The 16,540-nt window shown below is 49.9% G+C and overlaps 1 protein-coding gene across 1 annotated transcript in view; it reads left to right on the top strand.

Annotated features, from left to right (window-relative positions):
- The window catches only part of NSF (N-ethylmaleimide sensitive factor, vesicle fusing ATPase), a 159,891-nt gene extending 147,696 nt beyond the window's left edge, over window positions 1-12,195 (top strand). Inside the window, exons 20-21 of the mRNA XM_060255915.1 lie at window positions 8,103-8,158; window positions 9,935-12,195. Of these exons, the coding sequence (XP_060111898.1) occupies window positions 8,103-8,158; window positions 9,935-9,950 (72 nt within the window). The 3' untranslated portion in view covers window positions 9,951-12,195. The remainder of the gene's footprint in view (window positions 1-8,102; window positions 8,159-9,934) is intronic.
- Window positions 12,196-16,540: the final 4,345 nt, after the last annotated feature.

Here is a 16,540-nt window from a genome sequence, read left to right as displayed (position 1 = left end):
CTTGAAGCAAACCCGGGATGCTATAGGCAGCCAATGCAGTTGTTGCAATGCTGGTCAAATATGCTCCCTCCTAGAGAGCCCGAGGAGGTTTTACCCTTTGCTAAGGGAGGTTGGGCACTTGCTCTTCCAGCCTAGGAGAATGGAACGCCAGTTGAAATGCCAGCATGTAGGTGTTCTTTCAAACATGCCGGCTGTTTGGCCTAACACTTAAGAGAAATTGCTAAGAGGGTTATTGCAGCTCGAAGAGGCTTGCTGCAGCTTGAAGAAGCTCACGCGAAACAAGGGTTCGGTACGACCTTGTCCTTGGAAACTTGGATTATTGGCTGCATCTGTGGACAGACATTAAATATCTGGAGTCCTGCGCCAGGATTTCATGGCATGAGAAGGGAAGGTTTACCATAGGATGAAAAGGAGGACCTTTGGTGCTAACGCTTCCTTTTCTATTAATTAATTAATTTATTTATTTAGGATTCATATCCCGCCCTTCCCACGAAGTGGCTCAGGGCGGCTTCCAAAAATTGGTCAACATAAAATTAAACACTTTTAAATATATAGGCAATTAAATATTTAAAACAGTTAAAACCTTAAAACCAATAAACATTCCAGTTACATATAAAACAGACGTCTGACAAGCTACGTTGAGTTCTCATCTTAGCTAGGTGTAGGCTAGCCGGAAGAGGGTCGTCTTACAGGCCCTGCGGAACTGAACAAGGTCCCGCAGGGCCCTCACCTCCTCCGGCAGCTGGTTCCACCATGTAGGGGCCATAACGGAGAAGGCCCTTTCTCTGGTGGATTTCAAGCGGGCTTCTTTTGGCCCAGGGATAGTGAGGAGGTTTTGTGTTCCCGACCTCAGTGCTCTCTGGAGAACATGTGGGGAGACTAAGGACTATTAAGGACTAAGAGTTATGGTTGTTTTGTAATTTATGACGGTGGAATTTGTATAGGAGTGTGTTTAATTTTGTTGACCTTGTATCATTTGATAATAGAAGCTGGTTTTCACGGCGGGTTATGTACCTTTGATTTTTTTTTGTCCTTTTGCCGTGTTACTCTCTGTGTGTTGTATAGCTTCTCCTTGCAGGCAGACTGAACAAAGTTGGGAGTCCAGACTGATCAAGTCAGCATGTTTAGTCTGTCTGCAGCAGTAGAAAAGAGCAGGAGTCCAGCAGCAGCTGAAAGATTAACCAAGCTCATGGCAGAGGAGGAGCTTTTCTTGAGCAGGGCCACAAATGTTTTTATGCTGAGCCTGCACAGTTTGGGCTAACAAAACAGGGGGGGGTTGGGGGGGAGGGGTTCCCCCGAAGAGCTCCGAACAGCCTGGAGTCCAAATACCGGCTCAATCAAATACTAAGTCACGATGACGCTTAATTAAACCTGGACTGGAATCCCAGATCCTGACTGCATTCTGAACCTGACTGCTTTGCAAGACCTAAGGCGGGCTGTTGTCTTGGCCAAGCGGGTGGCAAAGTGGTTGCGGAAGGGCAGGGGGTGGCAGCCTCCCTTTGAAGCCCGGCCAGGTTTGCCAGGGCCAGGTGGTTCTTCTGCCTGGCGTGTTTCAGTAGCAGCCCGAGAGTGAAGTTTCTTGGCAGGTGTCCTAAACCTCCAGGCCACCCTTGGGCACCCAAGAGAGATGCCACTCACTTTGCAAGGCAGCCCGTGTGCCGTTTGTGGAAAAGGAGCTTTCAAGCCTGTGCAGTCTCAAACTACCCTTGGAGCCCAGGGCTTGGGACTCTACTACGTATTTGCTGGTGGGGGGGGGGGTGTCATTCTTCCCCTCCCTCCTATCTGGAGCAGTGGCCAAAGTCACACGCAGTATAAAAAGTGGCTTTTATTACCCCCTCCCTTTTTTTTTTTTTTGCATCACAAGGTGAGGCGCTAATGCTGTTCAAGAAACACCAGTCCAAAAACCTGCCGGCTGCCCAAAACTAGTTCTGTGGTTCTTTGGGTTTATTTTGTTAGCTAACTAGTTTGCTTTTTTTAAAACTGCCCTGTACACCAGAAAAGTCATTATATAGTTATTAGGGAAGCCATCTTCTGGGCTTGGAGTAGGGGCCGTTGGGTGGGGGCGGGGGAAGATACTTGCGGATTTCCTGCATTGTGCAGGGGGATTGGACTAGATCAGGGGTGTCAAACATGCGGCCCAACGGCCGAATCAGGCCCCTGAGCAACTGGCTGTCATCTGCTTCCTTTTCCCTCTCTCTTGCTTCCTTCTGTATCACAGCTTGCTTTGCACAGGAGCTACAGAGCCGAATTGCACAGGAGCTACAGAGCAAAACCTCTGTTTTCTGCATTGACTGAGGCTCCTCCCTTTTGGAGGAAGGGGAGGAGGAATAGCTTGCTTTGCCAGGCTCTCTCAATCACACAGCAGAGCTACTGAGCCAAGCCTCTCTTCTTTCTATTGGTTGAGGCTCCTCCTCCTCCTGTTCCCCTGGTGAAGGAAGGGAAGAGCCAGAGCTTCCTTTGCCCAGTTCCCTGGATCCCATAGGAGAAATACAAAGAAGGCACCTTTAAGACAGAGCGCTAACGTTTTAAGTTTAAAAATATATATAATTGTGTTTGTCTGTGTCCTTTATAAAGTTTCTACCTCTGCTACCTAATCTTAAGTAAGTACACCCATGGCCTAACCCGACAAGGTCTCATTTATGTCAGATCCGGCCCTCTTAACAGATGAGTTCGACACCCCTGGTCTAGATGACGCTGGGAGGTCCCTTCCAACACTGTGATTCTAAACCCCTCTTCGAGGAAGCCCCCAGCAAAGCCTGTTCTTTTCATGCTCCAGATCCGAGGCTGAACCCCTCTTTGAGCAGCTAAGCTGGGAAAGGCCGCTCGAGGGAGGCCTCTGACTCCGAAACTCAAACGGCCAGGGCTTTGACTCCTCCCACGGCCACCTTGCGTTTGCGGCCTGCTCATTGACGCTGCGCTACTTGCACCTTTGCCCTTCAAGGGGGTGAAGATTGCCCAGGACGACGGGGCCGGTTCTTGGTAGAAAGCAACATCCAGGACTGCACCAGGCATGTCGGGTGATGTAGCTGAGCAGAGAGCCTTTCCCCATCTTTTCCGGGTGGGTTTTTAAGCTTCGGCAGAGAGGCCTGCAGTTCGGTGGTGTGCGAGAAACTGCCCCCCCCCCCCGCTCCTGCCCTCACGACTCCTCCTGCACAGTTCTGTTGGGACTTGCGCCGGGCTGGGGATCTGCTCTGACTGGATGTCACCTCGGGGCACAAAGTCATTCATCTAGATTACTTTTTTCCTCTCTTCCCCTCGACTCCCTAATTCCATACCTGGAGGCGAAAGCCAGTTAAGTTATTGCTCACACCTATTAAAGCATACGGAGCGGCAGTGAGCTGGAAGGGTTGATCGTGGCCTGGTGAACACAGGCATCCAAAAGAGAAGGGACCTTTTGCTGGGGAGCCCCACGTCAGGACCAGCGTTCCCTCTAAGCTGAGTGAGGGTGAGCTAGCTCACAGCTTTTTGGCCTCCGGCTCACACATTCTTGTCTTAGTTCACGGAACATAGCCCCAGAGCAAACTAATCGATGCAGTGGCTCACAACTTCAATGCCAATAACTCACAAAGTAGAATTTTTGCTCACAAGACTCCATGACTTAGAGGGAACCTTGAATTCCGTGGAACTTCATCCTTCAGAAGTGTTGGGGGGGGGTGAGGGAGAAAGAGAGCGCGAGGAGGGCAGGCGGACAGATGGGCAGAGGTGTGTGAGGGCAGCGAGAAGCAGAAAGGAAGTGCATCAGGTTTTCCTGCAGGTTCTGCGGATTGCAGCTGCTTTGGGCTTCTTTATTCCTGGGCAGCAGGTTTTCCAGATTGCCCTTAGAATATTTCAGAAGCACAGGCAGACTACGTCCATTCGGTCGGTCGGACTTAGCTTTTTGAAATGGGCCCTGAAACAAAACAGATGCCCCCCCCCCCGAGAGTTTTTGCTTTTACACCCCTTAATGGGAACAAGCAGGAAGAGGCACTGGGCATGGGGATACGGCTGGCCCTCCAGAGGAACCGGTTGGCCACTGTGTGAGACAGGATGCTGGTCTAGATGGACCATGGGTCTCATCCAGAAGGGCTCTTCTGATGTTCTTATGAAGGCCTCAGCCCTGTTGTTGGCTCTCCAGAGGAACTGGTTGGCCCCTGTGTGAGACACGGTGTTGGACTAGATGGGCCACTGATCTCATCCAGAAGGGCTCTTCTTATGTTCTTAGAGAGGCCTTGGCCTCTGTGCCCTGTTGTTGACCCTCCAGAGGAACTGGTTGGCCCCTGTGTGAGACACGGTGCTGGACTAGATGGGCCACTGGTCTCATCCAGAAGGGCTCTTCTTATGTTCTTAGAGAGGCCTTGGCCTCTGTGCCCTGTTGTTGACCCTCCAGAGGAACTGGTTGGCCCCTGTGTGAGACACGGTGCTGATCTAGATGGGCCACTGGTCTCATCCAGAAGGGCTCTTCTTCTGTTCTTAGAGAGGCCTTGGCCTCTGTGCCCTGTTGTTGACCCTCCAGAGGAACTGGTTGGCCCCTGTGTGAGACACGGTGCTGGACTAGATGGGCCACTGGTCTCATCCAGAAGGGCTCTTCTTCTTCTGTTCTTAGAGAGGCCTTGGCCTCTGTGCCCTGTTGTTGACCCTCCAGAGGAACTGGTTGGCCCCTGTGTGAGACACGGTGCTGGACTAGATGGGCCACTAGTCTGATCCAGCAGGGCTCTTCTTATGGGACTGAGGGGAATACAGAGAGTGAAATATTTCAGGCTTGTAGTTGCAGCTGCTGAAATAATTGTCTCTAGTATCATAGAATCATAGCGCTGGAAGGGACCTTGATGGTCATCTATTCCAACCTCCTGAACAATGCAGGAAACCCACAAACACCTCCCCCTAAATTCACAGGATCCTCATTGCTGTCAGATGGCCATCTAGCCTCTGTTTAAAAACCTCCAAGGAAGGAGAGCCCACCACCTCCTCAGGAAGCCTGTTTCACTGAGGAATCACTCTAACGGTCAGGAAGTTCTTCCTAATGTTGAGCCGGAAACTCTTTTGATTTAATTTCAACCTGTTGGTTCCGGTCCTACCTTCTGGGGCCACAGAAAACCATTCCGCACCATCCACTCTATATGACAGCCCTTCAGGTTCTTGAAGATGGTGATCCTATCACCTCTCAGCCGCCTCCTCTCCAGGCTAAACATGCCCAGCTCCTTCAGCCTTTCCTCGTAGGACTCGGTCTCCAGACCCGTCACAAATGAGTAGATCGTAATCATTTCCAGTTCAGCGTTCTGCCTTCAAACAGTGGCTAAATCATTTTACAAATTGGGTGGGATGGTCATTCCATCCCACCCATCCCCCCAAAACCCAGCACTTTCTGGCTTGAACATTTCTGAAAATAAGTTTCAGCTGCTAACAATGCATGACTGGCTCCATTTTTGATCTCTGACTTCATCTCCAGAGACTTAGAGCCACTGTTCTGCCAATCCAACCTAGTCACATGTTTGAACACCGGATACTTTTTCGTTTCCCAAAGGCTGGAGGGAGGAGGAGCTTTTGACATTCCCTTTAAACAGCAGGCTCCCCGTCACCCATGCCAGGTAGTAGTTTGCTTTTGAAAGTCCTCCCTGATTTTCAGAAGTAGTTTTCGGTGTGGAAGCAAAGAGAGATGCTGGTGTTTGAAAAACAGAAGCTCAAAAAAACAGAAGCTCAGTTTGTTGCTTTAGGGTATTTCTGTGCCCTGCCTTTCTTCCAGTGCAGTCAGAATCCATGGTGGGTAAAGGATCTGTAAAAAAAATGGTTAGAACCACAATTAAAGAGGTATGGCAGAGTTGCATGACTCTTTGGATCCGGGCTAGAATGGCTTCTACCAGTTGGTTGCTTTCAAGGAAGCCTCCTTGTAGCTTCTCAGCCACCGTTTCTTGACTGGATTAAAAAGCCGTTTCCGAAAGCTTGGACGCAGCTTTTTAATTCAGTCGAGAAATGGTGGCCGAGAAGCCTCGAGAAGGCTTCCTTGGTGGTAGCCAATAGGTAGAGGTCTGGAATTTCATACCTGGCTTGTAAGTTCAGAGTTTTGGGAGCCCCATTTATGCCCTCTGGTTGGGTCATATCGTTTAATTTGAGCCCCCCTGCCCCCTTGGCAAACAGGGATGGTAAATAAGACTGTTTTGTTGCTAGCTGCTGGAAGAATCTTTGAAGGAAGTTCATATGAACATATGAAGCTGCCTTATACTGAATCAGACCCTTGGTCCATCAAAGTCAGTATTGTCTTCTCAGACTGGCAGCGGCTCTCCAGGGTCTCAAGCTGAGGTTTTTCACACCTATTTGCCTGGACCCTTTTTCGTTGGAGATGCCGGGGATTGAACCTGGGACCTTCTGCTTCCCAAGCAGATGCTCTACCACTGAGCCACAGCCCCATTCATGGCTCTCCAGGGTCTCCAGCTGAGGTTTTTCACACCTATTTGCCTGGACCCTTTTTTGGAGATGCTGGGGATTGAACCTGGGACCTTCTGCTTCCCAAGCGGATGCTCTACCACTGAGCCACAGCCCCATTCATGGCTCTCCAGGGTCTCCAGCTGAGGTTTTTCACACCTATTTGCATGGACCCTTTTTTGAAGATGCCGGGGATTGAACCTGGGACCTCCTGCTTCCCAAGCAGATGCTCTTCCACTGAGCCACAGCCCCATTCATGGCTCTCCACAGTCTCAAGCGGAGGTTTTTCACACCTATTTGCCTGGACCCTTTTTGGGAGATGCTGGGGATTGAACCTGGGACCTCCTGCTTCCCAAGCAGAGGCTCTGCCACTGAGCCACCGTCCCTCCCCTGACTGGCAGTGGCTCTCCAGGGTCTCTCAAGCGGAGGTTTTTCACACCTATTTGCCTGGACCCTTTTTTGGAGATGCCGGGGATTGAACCTGGGACCTTCTGCTTCCCAAGCAGATGCTCTGCCACTGAGCCACAGCCCCATTCATGGCTCTCCAGGGTCTCCAGCTGAGGTTTTTCACACCTATTTGCCTGGACCCTTTTTGGGAGATGCCGGGGATTGAACCTGGGACCTCCTGCTTCCCAAGCAGATGCTCTGCCACTGAGCCACAGCCCCATTCATGGCTCTCCAGGGTCTCAAGCGGAGGTTTTTCACACCTATTTGCCTGGACCCTTTTTTGGAGATGCCGGGGATTGAACCTGGGACCTCCTGCTTCCCAAGCAGATGCTCTACCACTGAGCCACCGTCCCTCTCCAAGTTCAAGTCTGTTAACAACGGCCTTGGGTTAACCATGAGGATGAAGAAGCCAATGTAGAAATACTTTATAAGCAAAATATATTTTAGAAATGTTTTAGGTGCTGAACATGACGCATTCAATGAACGGCGAATTACGAGCTGGCAAAAGACTACTTTGAAGGGCAGCAGCACCCATGAGCAGAAGATTAAGAGGGAAACCACACAAAGGGGAAGATTGTTGGTTGACCCCCAGGTTTATCCGGGGGTGGGTGGGTGGTGTGTGTGGAAAGGAATGGCCATAGCCTGCAAAAAATAACAAATAAAATCCTCTCCAGCCCTTCCCTTGGCGTCTAAGCCGGGTTTGGGGGTTTTTTTAGCAGGAACACACAGGGACGCAGTTCCAGCTGGCTTGGTGTCAGGGGGTGCGACCTAATATGCCAATAAGTTCCTGCTGGGCTTTTTCTACCAACCCCCCCCCTGTGCAAAACTATGGTGCTGTCTGAGGGTGTGGCCTAATTTGCCAATGAGTTCCTGCTGGGCTTTTCCTACAAAAAACGCCGTGTGCCAAATAATGGTGACGTCAGGTTGCGTGGCCTAATATGCCAATGAGTTCCTGCTGGACTTTTTCTACAAAAAAGCCCCGCTTCTAAGACTTGACTAGGTCTTGCCTGAACGCTTTAAAGCCTGTTTGGGCAGCTTCCGCAGTTTGCGTGGTTTCCCGTCTCGCTCTGCCTAAGGGTGCCAAGTGTGAAATTCTTTGGCCTGTGCGAGGAATCATGGGACAGGCGCGACCCCGCCGAGGCCTCTTCTCCTCTGGCAGCTGTCTGTGCGATACGAAACCGACAATCCAGTTTTGCCCTTTGCCCTGCTACGACTTTGCCATAGCTAACCAGCGGGTTTTTGTGTTTGTTTCTACAAAGATGGATCCCGAGTACCGTGTGAGAAAATTCCTGGCACTCCTAAGAGAAGAAGGAGCGTAAGTAGCAAGAAGAGCAGCTGGGATGTGCTCTTGCTTTGAACTCACCATCATCATATCATAACCCCCCCCACCCCCCCGGTGCAACTGAACAAGAGTGCGTTTTGTACACCTTGACCGTTTTCCCACTCTCCTTACGCTGCTCTCAAGCTCCTCTTCTCCAGGGGGCTTCCGTCCAATTTCACACTATCTGCCCCGGGGCTGCGACTAGCGTCGCGTTTTTCGCACGGCAAACAGAAACTGGGTTTTAGAGGTCTTTGTTTGCCATGTGGAAAAGGCGACGCTAGTTGCAGCCCCGGGGCAGGTAGTGTGAAATCGGACGGAAGAAGCTTGAGAAGAGAAGCTTGAGAGCGGCGTAAGGCGAGTGGGAAATCGGTCCTTCTGTTTTTATTCTCTGACGGTTGGTAAATTAATCTGTATCCAAACCTCTGAGCCGTCAGACTGCTGCAGTTGCTTTTCTCACCGCATTGACTTGCCTGTGGATCATTTGCACCCCTTACTCTGTGTGCGTTGTATTAAAAGAGCGTGGGAGTTCGGAGCATGGCCTTGCATGGAAGCTGTGCTTTCTGACCCCCCCCCCCCCCAGTTGTATTCCTACATCCCAGGTGTTTTGAGGTTTGGTTTGAATGACTCATCAACCTAGAAAGAGCATTCTGTACATGCCCCAAAGCATTGTTTTGGCTGTTCTTTTATGTGCAGCGGAGGCAGTCTCAGCGAATTGTCGCCTTGGACCTTAATCCAGGGACACCAGTCTCTGGTTTCTGTCTTCAGTGAGCGCGACAAGAAACTGAGCACTGAGAACTGATCATATCCAGGAATATATACGAGAGCCACTATTTTAACTTGCAAGGAATCACATATTGACCTATTTCATATTAGGGCTTGTTCGGGGTGGAGAGCCCTTTTTCCCCCGGCGCTTCTCTCGGCTTTCACACAAGGTGCCCCGCTTGTAAGAGGATCTCACTTGCTGTGGGAAAGTGGCATGCCAACTCTCAGCTCCGGGGCAGCTTGTGCAAAAACTGAGAGAAGCGCTGGGAGCAAAAGGCTCTCCACCGGAACAAGCCCTAGTGCAAAATGGGTCATTGTCCATATGAGAGAGAGACTGCATGCAGGCTCTTTGCATGTAGCAAACATACATGCGAAGGGAGAGGAAACCTTTCCCCATGATTATTAACTGTTCACGGGTGCGCAATGATGGCTGGAAAGCAATTTTGACATTTGTATTGGTTTCCCCCCACTATTTCTGCTCCCTAACATGGTACAACCCAGGAAAGTTATTGGCTTGTGATGTTTTCTGATCATGTTCTCAGGCCCTGAGTCAAATTCTTTTTAGAGCTGTGTCCATTCCAAGCTAATGGGAGAGCATGGCCTCTCTTTGGTTTGGTGGTAGATTTAATTTTTGTCTTTGAGAACCCTGAAAAAGCCACTAGTATTAAACCGCTAACGATATGCATTCAAGAGACCAGCTTCTCAGCAGCCCGCAGTTCAAATTTAGATGCGACTGTGCTGCTCTTAGTGGCAAAAGAATAAACTGGGGAAAAGTGGTGCCCTGCCTGTTTCTGACTGTGCTGTTTTTCCTCCACCTGTCCCAGTGCAGAGTGAGAGACTCACCCTCTTTATCTTGCAGCTGTTGCGAATAACGCCGGGGGCGCCGCTGGCTTGTGACTTTGCATGTGTTTCCCCCTCTCTGGATTCTTGGCGGCACCTTTGCCTGCGACCCGCAAGATGCCTGCACCTCGTGTGGCAGTCGCACTCTCTCTCTGTCTCTCTCTGCAGTAGCCCGCTTGACTAAGAAGGAAGCCGGGACATCCCGAAGAAGCCAGTGGCCAGGGAAGCCGCCAGCAAGAGGGCACCTTCCCACCCCCAGACCTTCTCTTTTCCACGTGGCACATCCATACACGAGTGCAGCGTCTGGCTCCCTGCGGAGATGCGCGCACCCCCCCCCCCCCCGGCCGTTTTGCATGTGGGACATAGCCAAACAGTGTGCTCTTCAGTCTCTGTAGTCTTGAATATCCTGGTGTCTTGTGGCAACTTGAGTCTCTGCTCCAGTAATTGTGCTTTTGTACTTTGCAGCCTGCTGCACCACACACACACATACTCCGTGTTGGCACATGGGGTGGGGGAAAAGAGGAAGGCGCACCAGCCTGCATGTATGCACCCCTGTATCTGCCACTTCTGGAGCCAGCAGTGGCTCCCTTTCTGTGTTGCCTGCATCACAGGAAGTCCTCCTCCTTCCTAACTCCACCCATGCAGCGTGCAAAGCACTCGATGGTTGTAGAGTTGCAGCTGCCCCTTGATATCCCACAGTAGCCACAGCATCCCTCCTTTCATGGACCAGTCAGTTTCGGGTAGGCCTGTACCCTAGGAGGAGCCTCAGCCCTGCTGCCCAGACAATGATAACCAAAGCACGTGGTCCCTGCCCGAAAGTTCGGGTGAGCCTGTGTCGCCGGTGATCTCTCTCCTGCCCCTGTTTGCGCACCGGAGGCTGCTCCCGCTTCAGTTTGTCATCGATCCCGATGGCTTCAACCTGTCCCTACTGGCGAACTTCTTAATAATCCCGTAAAACCTTGAAAACGTTCTCCTATTTTTCTGCCCATGGCTCTCAACCTGCTGGAGTCTGGCTTCGGCCCAGCTGCATTCCCCACTGGCTTGTGTTTTAGGGGCGCAGCTTCTGCCATCCTTTGGGCCTGGCGAATCAGCTCATCTCACCTGCCCCTACCCGCCCCCCCAGCCCGGAATGGCCACCAGGGACTAGCTAAGCACTGTAGTTCCATTTCCCTCTGGCTTTTCGCCATACCCGGGGTCCCGAGAGGGAAAGCTCCCTTTGTTCTTTGCAGGGATACTTCCTGTGGTTTGTGTCATGCGCCGAACCATCAGGCAGCTTTCTGGGCTTGCCCAGGCCACTCCTCCTAAGCCAGCCCCCAAGACAGCTTGCCTGAGCCACGTCCTATGCTGTGACGGGGGCCTCCTGCTCTGTGGTTATAGCTAGCCTAGACGTTGCCCCCGTCGCCATTGGGTAGATCCCCCATCAGCGTCGTCGCCTGGCAGAAAGCTCTGCCCGAATCTCGCGTTTTACGGAAATCAACTTTCCCGCACTCTGTACTCGTTAACAGTAGGTGGGAAAGCAACATCGTGGGATTCAAATGGCAGAAACATAGAACACACGTTGGCTCTTAGGAACCAAGCGGCTCCCACCAGCAAGCTCCGTATCGAGATAAGCTCTTCACCTTGCTTTCTGCGGAATAATCAAAAAATGTCGCAGGGCCCTCAATATCCCCTGGCTAGACGCTACCCCAATGCAAGCGGCAGGGCCAGTCCACCATCTTGCCACATGCTTCCCGTATCATCCTCGGTGTGGCTTGCCTTTCCCAAAACCGCTGAACCGAGCAGACGGAAGTGCGAGTTTCCTCTCCTCCAGCCCTGACGCGGCAAAAGGCGACTTGTCGTGTTTAGATACTGTAGCAGTGTGCTTGGATCGCAACTCACTGAATCTCTTTTTTGTGTAGGGCTTTCTTTGTAGCAGGAGCTCCTTTGCCTATTAGGCCACACCCCCTGCTCTCCAAGAACTCACAGAGCCTACTGTCGGCTCTTGGAGGATTGGCTACGGCAGGGAGGTGTGGCCTAATATGCAAAAAAGTTCCTGCTACAAAGAAAGCCCTGCTGACGTGAGTTACCAACTTTTGTTCTTTTGGATTTCCCCTGGGGGGAGAAGGGGTTTAAAACTGTTGTAAACCCCCTGCAAGATCCCTTCGATATTACGGTTGTACAGTTTGGGCCGCTTTCGGCTGCACCCTTCTCCTCCACACTCCCCCCTCCCCTTTTTTTGTTTCCCTGTTGTTCATCTTTCAGTGAAAGCAAAACACTTGTGTGTAACTTAAAAGTCTTTTGGTCAGATGATGTAAACATTTTTATCGTGGTTTTTGTTCCAAAGCTATATCAAGGGAGAAAAAAGAAAACACAAATTATATATATATTGATTGTTTGTATGGTTAAAACGCAGACAAATGGATGCAATAAAAAGGCACAGATAACTTAAATCTGATGATGATTCATGAACTTGTGTTTGACAGACGACTGAGCGACGGATCGTATTTCGGAAATCTACATGACTAGTGATACGGTGGCGCTGGTGAGATTAAACGGACATCATAGCACAAAGTTGCAGAGTTAAAGCTTTCCTTTGCCAGATGCATTAAAGCCGCGGTACCCAACCTTTTTGGCACCAGAGACCAGTTCTGTGGAAGACGATTTTTCCATGGACTGGGGGTGGGGGGGGGGATAGTTTCGGGATGATACAGTTGAGCACTTTATTTCTGTTAGTTTGGTGTGGTGGTGAAGTGTGCAGACTCTTATCTGGGAGAACCGGGTTTGATTCCCCACTCCTCCACTTGCAGCTGCTGGAATGGCCTTGGGTCAGCCAGAGCTCTTGCAGAACTGTCCTTGAAAGGGCGGCTTCTGGGAGAGCTCTGTCAGCCCCACCCACCTCACAGGGTGCCCGTTGTGGGAGAGAAAGGTAAAAGAGATTGTGAGCCGCTCTGAGAGCGGAGGGCAGGATATAAATCCAATGCCGTTGTCTTATTATTGTTATTACTACTACATTGTAATGTAGAATGAAATAATTATACAACTCACGGCCCGGTTGCTAACAGGCCGCGGACCAGTACCGATCTGTGGCCCAGGGGTTCGGGACCCCTGCATTAAAGGAGCAGGAGGGGGTGGGGGAGAATAACCCCTTAAAGCAAGGCTCAAGTAGCAGGGGGTTAACACTTGAGTTGGGGGCCTTGGGTGACTGGACCAATCCTGAACTTGCAGGGGATGTCTCGTGACTCGGCCTTCTGCTTCCTGTAGCTGGAGAAGACAAAGAGTGAAGCATACCAGGAAAAGGGATCACTCCAGTGATGTCTCTCGAGCACTTGCGCTCGAGAGATCGTGCCCAGACGCCTCCTGCAGTTTCCCAGTAGCTTGGGCTGGCTTTGTGCATCTGTATTCAGCTCCATACTCAAACAAGTCTCTGATACCATCTCCTGGAGCTTGACCAGCTGAATCCCAGACCGATTTCCCCCTATCCTTAAGCTGCTCTCACGCTCCTCTTTTCTACAAGGCTTCTGTCGGATTTCATACTCTGGCCCAGGGTCATTTAGTCCAACCCCCACTTAGTTCATTTTATTATACCTAGTCAGTTTGGTGTAGCAGTTAGGTACGTAGACTCTTATCTGGGAGAGCCGGGTTTGATTCCCCACTCCTCTACTTGCACCTGCTGGAATGGTCTTGAGTCAGCCATAGGTCTGGCAGAGTTGTTCTTGAAAGGGCAGCTTCTGGGAGAGCTCTCTCAGCCCCACCTACCTCATAAGGTGTCTGTTGTGTGTGGCGGGGGGGGGGGGAGGTAAAGGAGATTGTGACAACTCTGAGATTCAGAGTATAGGGCGGGATATAAATCCAATATCATCTATCACAAATTTTTAGATTCTCTGCTGCAGATTTTTGCAATTCAGTGATCCGAAAGTGAAAAAGAATTGCACCAACACGTCCATATGATTTGCCTCTGCTCCTTTTTAAACTCGTCTCAGCAGTTTTCTCAGGTTCGATACAGGCTGGTCTTTGCATATTTGGTGACACACACACACACACACACAGTTATTTCACAATAAAACTTCTCAAGCAATCAAAAACACATCATTTTTAAGTGCCTTTACCTTTAATGACTTAAAAGGACCAAAGAAAAATGAAATATATTTTTCTCCAAATATATATATATATAATATATATATATAATCTTAGTTAACTCAAAGGTATATACATTGTATAATAAATAATTATAAAAAGAGCATTTTCTGAATATAGCTTTTTTAAAAAGAGGCTGAAAACCCCAGACGGCTTTGTAAAGAACTTTGGATATAGCAGGGGGGAAGGAGAAGGGGGGGTGTTCGACCCTCTCCCTCATCCAGTCATGGAATGTCTGGCTACAGTGAGAAAATAACGGGGGAAAGAAGGACTCCATCCTCTTAAGAATTAATTGAAAATCCACAAGTGCCTTTTAAAAGTCAGCTTCTCTTAAGAGATGACTGTGAAACGTAATTTGTGGGAATCTGCAAATTTTGGAGTTCAATTCTGGGAATTCATTGCCTCCAGAGCAAAATGCCCCTTTAAACTGCAGTCACTGCCTATAAGTCTTCATGACGATTAAAAGGATCCCAGAGGGAAGAAGTTATTTCCCTTCTCTGACTGCTCTTTGCATCACACCGTCCAGTAGGGTTCAAGCAAAGGCAGGTGACCTTTTGACCAAATCGCCTCACCTGGGTCTGTCCCCACATTTGAGGTCCCTGAGGAATCTGCTGTCCAGTCCTGGCATGTCTACTCTAAGCGGAAAACCCTGTCTGTCCTCCCTTCCCACCCCGGTCCACCCTTGGAAGCAGGAAGAGCTACTGTCCAGCTGAGAGCCAGTTTGGTGCAGTGGTTAAGTCCTTGGACTCTCTTCTGTGGGAGAACCGGGTTTGAATTCCCACTTCTCCACTTGCACCTGCTGGAATGGCCTTGGGTCAGCCATCGCTCTGGCAGAGGTTGTCCTTGAAAGGGCAGCTGCTGTGAGGGCCCTCTCAGCCCCACCCACCTCATTGGGTGTCTTTTGTGGGGGAGGAAAGTAAAGGAGATTGTGAGCCACTCTGAGACTCTTGAGTGGAGGGCAGAATACAAATCCAATGTCGTCTTCTTAGAGACCCAGATGTAGCCTGCTCTTAATGGCGTCATAGCGGTATCGGGACCACGGAGGAGAAAAGGCTATTAAAATGCACAAACAACTCTCCGTGTATCAAAACTCAATGAAAATGCATTTAAATACTTCTGAATATCCTAATAAATACCAAAAATCACCACCTATCACCTTGAAACATAATCATAGGAAAAATACAAAAGGAAATTTTTTTGGGTGCTTCCTAAGTTGCATTCTCCAAGCCGCTGGCTGGCTTGGCTTGGAGAAGTGATTTAAAGAGACAGGGCAGCGGGGGCTTCGAGAGCCACATAATATGTGTGAAAGAATCACATGTGGCTCCCAAGCCACAGTTTGGCCACCCCTGGTCTAGTGTCGTTGTATCCCTTCTGTGCTGGCTTTCTGCTTGCAAAGAATTTTTTTTTTCTGACGTTGATATGGAAGGTAATTAACAGCAGTGTCTTGTAGATTGTGTATAGACCGGAGGAAGCCTAGAGCAATGAAAAGGTAAAGGAGATTGTGAGCCACTCTGGGCATTCAATGAAATTGCTGAGCAGACAGGTTAAAACGGATAAAAGGAAGTCCTTCTTCACCCAAAGGGTGATTAACATGTGGAATTCACTGCCACAGGAGGTGGTGGCGGCCACAAGCATGGCCACCTTCAAGAGGGGTTTAGATAAAAATATAGAGCAGAGGTCCATCAGTGGCTATTAGCCACAGTGTGTGTGTATAATTTTTTTTTGCCACTGTGTGACACAGAGTGTTGGACTGGATGGGCCATTGGCCTGATCTAACATGGCTTCTCTTATGTTCTTCTGTGACACAGGGTGTTGGACTGGATGGGCCACTGGCCTGATCCAACATGGCTTCTCTTATGTTCTTCTGTGACACAGAGTGTTGGACTGGATGGGCCACTGGCCTGATCCAACATGGCTTCTCTTATGTTCTTATGTGACACAGAGTGTTGGACTGGATGGGCCACTGGCCTGATCCAACAGGGCTTCTCTTATGTGACACAGAGTGTTGGACTGGATGGGCCACTGGCCTGATCCAACATGGCTTCTCTTATGTTCTTATGTGACACAGAGTGTTGGACTGGATGGGCCACTGGCCTGATCCAACATGGCTTCTCTTATGTGACACAGAGTGTTGGACTGGATGGGCCATTGGCCTGATCCAACAGGGCTTCTCTTAATGTTCTTCTGTGACACAGAGTGTTGGACTGGTTGGGCCATTGGCCTGATCCAACATGGCTTCTCTTATGTTCTTATGCGACACAGAGTGTGGGACTGGATGGGCCACTGGCCTGATCCAACACGGCTTCTCTTATGTTCTTCTGTGACACAGAGTGTTGTACTGGAGGGGCTATTGGCCTGATCCAACAGGGCTTCTCTTATGTTCTTATGTGACACAGAGTGTTGGACCGGATGGGCCATTGGCCTGATCCAACATGGCTTCTCTTATGTTCTTCTGTGACACAGAGTGTTGGACTGGTTGGGCCATTGGCCTGATCCAACATGGCTTCTCTTATGTTCTTCTGTGACACAGAGTGTTGGACTGGAGGGGCCATTGGCCTGACCCAACATGGCTTCTCTTATGTTCTTATGTTAAAAGGATCGCTATAATGAATTTTGGCATTGCTGGGCCACTTGGAATTTTATGAATAATTTAAATGGTCC

Source organism: Heteronotia binoei, chromosome 15 (assembly GCF_032191835.1).
Source record: "Heteronotia binoei isolate CCM8104 ecotype False Entrance Well chromosome 15, APGP_CSIRO_Hbin_v1, whole genome shotgun sequence".
Taxonomy (NCBI): Eukaryota; Metazoa; Chordata; class Lepidosauria; order Squamata; family Gekkonidae; genus Heteronotia; species Heteronotia binoei.
Note: the sequence above shows the minus strand (reverse complement) of the source record. Positions and strands in the feature narration are given on the sequence as shown.